This window comes from Marmota flaviventris, chromosome 6 (genome assembly GCF_047511675.1).
Source record: "Marmota flaviventris isolate mMarFla1 chromosome 6, mMarFla1.hap1, whole genome shotgun sequence".
Lineage (NCBI taxonomy): Eukaryota > Metazoa > Chordata > Mammalia > Rodentia > Sciuridae > Marmota > Marmota flaviventris.
This window is the reverse complement of record NC_092503.1, coordinates 101725963-101732179: the sequence shown is the minus strand read 5'-3', so window position 1 is coordinate 101732179 and position 6217 is coordinate 101725963. Positions and strand designations below refer to the sequence as shown.

Sequence of the window (6217 nt, the reverse complement as noted above, 5' to 3'; positions counted from 1 at the left end):
TTAAAAAGCACTCCTACATAGAGGCATGTCAAGTTATTTCAGAGACAATTAAGACTGATAATTCTATGCCTTTTATTCAGTTATTACAGAAAATATTTGATCATTTGTTTCAAAATGTACATTAAAAAAATCCATACAAAACTGTAATTTGTTTTAAAACCAGACAGAAACAGTGGAAAAAGGATTTTGAAAAAAGTTCACCAAAAGTAAAATAGACATCCCTCCCCCCAACCCTTTTACATGAAAGCATAAATATGGCAGGTACAAATTTTCCTTGAGTTCCTTGTGGAAATTTGGTCCATAACATGAACAGGCTAAAGTAGAAAAACAAAGACAACTTGTCCACATTTGCATTATGAGTTGCTCAGGGCACCAGCAGCCTCAGTTCATCCTTCAGATGTTTATTTCAGAGGAACTGAAAAGTGAGGTTTGTAGTCTCAATACATAAACACTCGAATCTGCACCTAACAGGACGGTGGTACTCACTCCCACAGCCAGACCTGCTCAGACCTCAGGGCTCTCCACCCAGGGCTGATTCTCCATCCTCTCCATGTGCACAAGAAACTCTGAAACATTTTTACAGAGTGATGGTGACACCACGGGCCTCACACAGATTGTATTCCCAGACGCTCACTTAGGTCCCATCCTGAGGATGTTTTTTTCTCCTTTTCAACAGATTTTTTATTTTTAAATATAAAGACTTCTAAGATGATGCCACACGTTCTACAAGAGGGCCACAGAAACCCACCCAGCATCATGAGTGACAGCAACATGGGGAAATGGCTGACATTTCTTCTGTAAGGGATTATGACTACCCCTGCCAAAGGTCCCTCCTCCCCACCTATTGCAGGGCAATGTAAGGGACAGAAAGGCCTGTGGAAAAGACCACGGGCTGGGAGGGTTATTGCACAACCCGGAAGGGTGGGAACAGGCATGCAGGCAGGTGAGGGGCAGGGAGGAGGTTGTGGCTACTAACCCACAAGGTCACCCCAATCAGGAGCTGTGGCGGTTCTGCAAGTGCTGGACTAAACTCTCTGTCAAACAGGTAAGGAGTTAGGTCTCTGGACCAGGAAGTACAAGTAAACACCTTCCACAAACTTTCAGAAGTGAAATAGATCAGAAGAGGTTACAGCAAGGGTGCCCTTTGTTTCTAATATGGGGTGAGAGGAGACAAAGGTCAGGGCTTCTGTGTGAGGCAGGGTACAGGGGCTGCAGGGGTAGTGCTGGAACCTCGGTTCTTCCCTTCACAAGCACAAGGCACAGGTGCCTGCCCTTGGGCCACTCACAGGCTTCTATAGCCCTCCAGCAGGCCAGAAGTGAGCCCCTACAGGGAGAGGCAGAAATGAAGCAGATAACACAGAGCCTACTACTATGTGGGGAGGGTGTCAAAGTAAATGAGGAAAAACTGTCGGTCCGTGTCCCTTTTATATGTACTGTACTGAGTGAGGTATGATGGTGTCCTTGGCTGCATATGCTCAAAGCCCAGAGCCCTGGCAACTATGGGCTGGCCATACAGTACAAATGAAGGCCACACGGCAACATAAGGCACTTATTACACAAGAACAGATCTGCTTAAGACAAGCACAAAAATTCTACGGGGATTGCCAAACACTAAAAGGCTACGTAGAGCCTGCAAGTCTGAATGCTTTTTATCTTCAGGGCTGTGCTGATCCAGCCATCTCCATAAAAGAGGACATGAGTGGGAGGTGAGGCCACAAAGGAGGCGTGGTCTTTTCTAGCCTCTCAGGAGGTGTAGTTAATACTCATGCAAACAGGGAGAAGGTGGGAAGCTGGTGAAGGCTTCCTCACAGTGGACCACGGGCCAGAGGGCTCCAATTTATTCTTAGGTTTTTCAAATGAACTGATGGTTCTCCAGTAACCACCACTCTCTCTCCTGAGGAAAAAGACTGTAAGCTCAGGAGCAGGAGAGGAGAAAGACCACCCAACTGCCCTGACTCTCGGGCCCTCAGCCCTTTCCATCAGTGGAGAACAGAGGCCATAAGGGTTTAAGATCCACTTGAGACACTGAAGCCCTTAGCCATTAGGGAAGTTAGTTATGTTCAGACAATCCTACCTTTTCCCACCCCAGATATAGGCAAAATAAACAGGAAAGACTGACACCTATCAAAGAAATGCAAACCAAGGCCTTCCACAGCCAAAGGTGTTGGCAAGCCTCTTGTAATTAAAGCTTCCATGGTATGTAACTTTACATTGTGGAATTTTTGGAAGGCATGCAACCTCTTTCTTATTTACCACTGAGACAAAAATCCAGGGGTACTGAGGAAAGAGGTCTGAAAACCTAGATGCACAAACCCACCCCTGGCTTTAGGGTCCCAGGGATTCCAGTCAAGGGAAACACTGTGAAGGTGGCCAGAACACATATCTCTTTTGATTTAAGTGGTGGTAAACTCCCTTTTCCCCCAGAACCATACACTACCTTCAACAAGAACACATGCAACTTATTAATAGTGCAGCTATCAGAGCCTGGAAGGTAAAAATAACTTTCCCATCACTGAACTTGGGAGAATTGGCAGCAGGGGCTCCTCTATCCACCAAAATGGCCTCCCTCTCCTACCACTGCCATCTGCTGGCATCTGAGTGCAGCTGTACCAGTCAGGGATGTTGAGAGGCAGTGACTGAGGTAGATGAGCATCTTTTCTTTTGCCCTTGGCGGATGGTGCTAAGCTGCCTCTCCAATGGAGGGGTCTGCAGGGCCTGCACAAGTGGCTTGGTGCTTTGGGGACAGGATAGACTAAATAAAAATGAAAACATAGCCACAGTGCCCAAGTTAGTACAAGCTAGCCCAACCTGCTCTCAGGATCAAGTGGAATTGAGTTATTTAAACTCTGGCAACACGGTTTGTGTCAGCTTGCCAAAGTCTTGACTTTGCTGTGACATAAATGTGCCAGGGAGGCAGGTGGGGGAAGGAAATACCCTAACATTAACCTCTAAGCATCCACAAACATCCCTGAAGCCCAGGATGGCAAGATGTCAGGAAGGAGAGGAAGATTATGGAAAAATGCACTTTTAAAAAAACTGATCCGCTTTCTAAGGGTACTAAAAAGAAACCCAGGGTAGATCTTTCCAATTCCATGTTTACCCCATGGTCTCAGAGGTTTTTCTTTTAATGCAGAATAAGATTATACAAACTCCCATGACTGAACCAACCCTTGTCCTTTAGGAAACACTCTAAGTTGACCCCAGCCGCAAGGTTCATGGTACCATGCCCAAGGCATGATACATCAGCAGCACTGGAAGCTTCCAGGAGATGTAAGAAACATGGAGCCATGTATCCCGGGACAGAGCAATGAAAACCCACATACAGGAGAATGGGGGTGGCTGGATCCAGGACTTCAGCTGCTCTGCTCACTACCACATCCCTAGGCCTCAGAACACTGCAAGCATGCTCTAAGTATCCACTGGGGGCATGACTCAGCAGCTCAGTCTGACTCACCTGAGGGTAAGAGACCTCCTACAGAAGGCTGGTGAGGCTATGACAGCCTGGGAAGAACCCAGAAGGTCATCTGAGCCAATGCGGGAGGAAGGTGGGTTTAAGAGACTGCTGGCTGGGCTCAATACTCTCTCCATGAGTAGTTCCAGGCCAGGTAAGCATGAACTCAGTTACTGTCTATGTAAGGGCTATTGGCCTGAAGTGGCAAGGGGGTTTCAGATCAGCTCTGCTGAGTCAATACCAAGCTACCTGCTTACCAACATTCTTCTGTGCAGCCCAGAGAAGGGTCAGGGAAGGAGAGGAAGGTTAGAGGAAAATGCACACTCTCAAAAATATTGTGCTACTTTCTAAGGGCAATCAAAAGAAACCAAGGGCAGTCTTTGCAATTCTGTATGCTTACCCCAGACAGAGATGGAAGTCTACAGTGGTGTTTGGAAACAGATCCCTTGGTTACTGGTAACTTAAACTTTGTCTACAATGTTCTCCAAGTGACTTGGAGAAGGGGAACTGCCTTGATGAAAAGACCCTTGTCCCCATTTTTGGATAAAAATCCAAGGTCTGATCTCTACCATGATGTCAAAGAGAGGGCCAGTATGCTAGGTGACATAAGCATTCCTGTGCCACCAAGAACTGCTCCCTGTCGCCTCAGCACAGGGCTCAGGGGTTCTTAATTAGGACCTTTTCAAGCCTACCTCCCCTTCAGGAAGTCCTCGTAAGACAGCTTAAGGACCTGGCAGCCTTGTCTTCAGGTGGAGGGGACAGGAAAGAACATCACAGGGAGGGAGACAGAAGACTTCTATCAACAGGGCTCTTCTGCTCATCCTCATCCAGCTAGAAGAGCAACTCTTGAGTCAACCCTAGCTGTAGTTGTGCTCAATAAACATCAGCAAGCGACAAGGATTCCAAAGAACACTCACAAGTTAGGCCAGAGGGCAGATGGCCAGGTGACCCTCTCTGGGGCACCAGGGGACTGGTGTAGGGTGGAGCCCTTGAGGCTTAGTGTTTCTGCAGCTACAGAGATGAAGTCAAGGTAGAAAGTTTGACCTGACAGGGTTGGCTGGTTCTGGACTCCAGACCAGTGCATCTCAGGCAGGTTTGCTAACTGTTTGGTTTGAGTGCTGGTGAATGGTTGAAGAAACAACAGCGGCTGGCATTGCTGGAGAATGGCCCAGGCTGACTCCTGTGTCTCCTGTAGTGTTACCAGTCTGCCTGCTGCTCGGCATGCTTTGCTCTTGCTCTACAAGTGGGAAGACTTGTCCTCCTTTAGCACTTTCCTCCAGAGTGAGTACAGGCTGGTTTCAATACAACTCCAGCACGAGAAGCCCTCTGGAGTCATGGGACCCAACAGAGTTAATACCATCCTCCTGGATCATGTTGCCATGTCCCAAAGCCAAATGCCTCGGCACTCACAACCAGCAGTGGCTGCTGTGCCTCAAGATGGCGTGTGTAGAACTGGAATCAGACATCTCATCAGTTAATCAGCACCAAGGAGATTACGATCCAAGAGGGCAGGCCTCTCCTCTTCCTGCCCATCCGCATAAGGACCACCAAGGGGCCTGCTACCAGCCCCACGTGAAGCTCCTTGGCACAAGGCTTCCATATGGACAGGTCCTGGGAGTGATGGACAGGACCACAATCTTAGCTCCCTCCCATGGTAAAAACCAGACACAGAAAAATTGCACGTTAAAGTGAAATAAAGAAGTAAGAAGAAAAAGCAGCAGCCATGAAGGAAGATAAAAAAGAGGTGAGCAGAAGAATAACCATGAGGATCCAGGTTTCTAGAAAACCCAACATAGGACAGAGGTGAGGCCGTAAGTGGCTTGAGGGAGTGACAGAGGAAGATTTTTGGCTTTATTGAGAATGGTTTATGGAAGAATAAGAAGAGAAAGCCAAGAAGAAATAGAAACCCCCCCTCTCTGAAGACAGGTTTCTGCTATTTGAGACGGAGCATGTCAAGGAGGAAGGAGGAGGCAGTGTTGGGGGCCTGGGTTCCTTGCCTCCCTGTTGGGCCCCCACCAAGAGGATTCCTGTTCTCAGCACTTTGGCCTTAAGGAGACTTGAGTTTCTTAGTCCGTGGGGATGTTCCATTCTCTGCTTTCACAACTCCATTTTCATGATAACCTGGGAAGTGGAAAGAGACAGACATATGTGGGGTTTCTGCCAGGACTGAAGCAGGAGAACGAAGGATCGGGGCATATCAAGGAATGGGGCCACTCAGCCCTCCTGATGCACCCCCAAGAGTCAAAGTGGGCATTGGGCAGCAGTTTCCTATAGCAAACAGAAGTGTTGACAGCTCTGGGTAGGTTTCTGCTTTCCCCAGTATCTTAGACAAATGGCTCCATTTGAGGTGCTAGGTTACTGATTGTGCTTAAGCCTGGGGGCTGGGGATGACACACAGAAACACGGTATCAGGTAGCTGCCCTCCTGCCCAGGCCTGGGGCTGAGGTGAGAGCTCCCTGGAGTCACTTAAATGATGCCAGTGCCCACAGTTCCTTTCAGGCGTCTACGGGGCACCAACTCATTTCAGCAATAGCTCCTAAGAATGGGGGCAACAGAGAGGGTACAAAAGGCTTTAGGGAAAGGCCTTACTCAGATGCCTCAAACTCCTCTGGCAGAAAAATTGTGCTCTTTTATTGTTGTGGAAAAGACTTCCATGTGCTTGATCCAAATCAAATAGGCACTTCAGAGGCAGCCTCTGGCCACTCCCCCACCCCCAGGCCTCCTCCTCACATCCAGCTGCCCACGTGTCTGCTTCAAACACACAAG

The 6217-nt window shown here is 48.2% G+C and overlaps 1 protein-coding gene across 1 annotated transcript in view; it reads right to left on the bottom strand.

Moving 5' to 3' along the window:
- Positions 1-48: 48 nt before the first annotated feature.
- Positions 49-6217, bottom strand: part of Tram2 (translocation associated membrane protein 2) — a 77116-nt gene continuing 70947 nt past the window's right edge. The window contains exon 11 of the mRNA XM_027938200.2: positions 49-5572. Coding sequence (XP_027794001.1) covers positions 5499-5572 — 74 coding nt within the window. The 3' untranslated portion in view covers positions 49-5498. The remainder of the gene's footprint in view (positions 5573-6217) is intronic.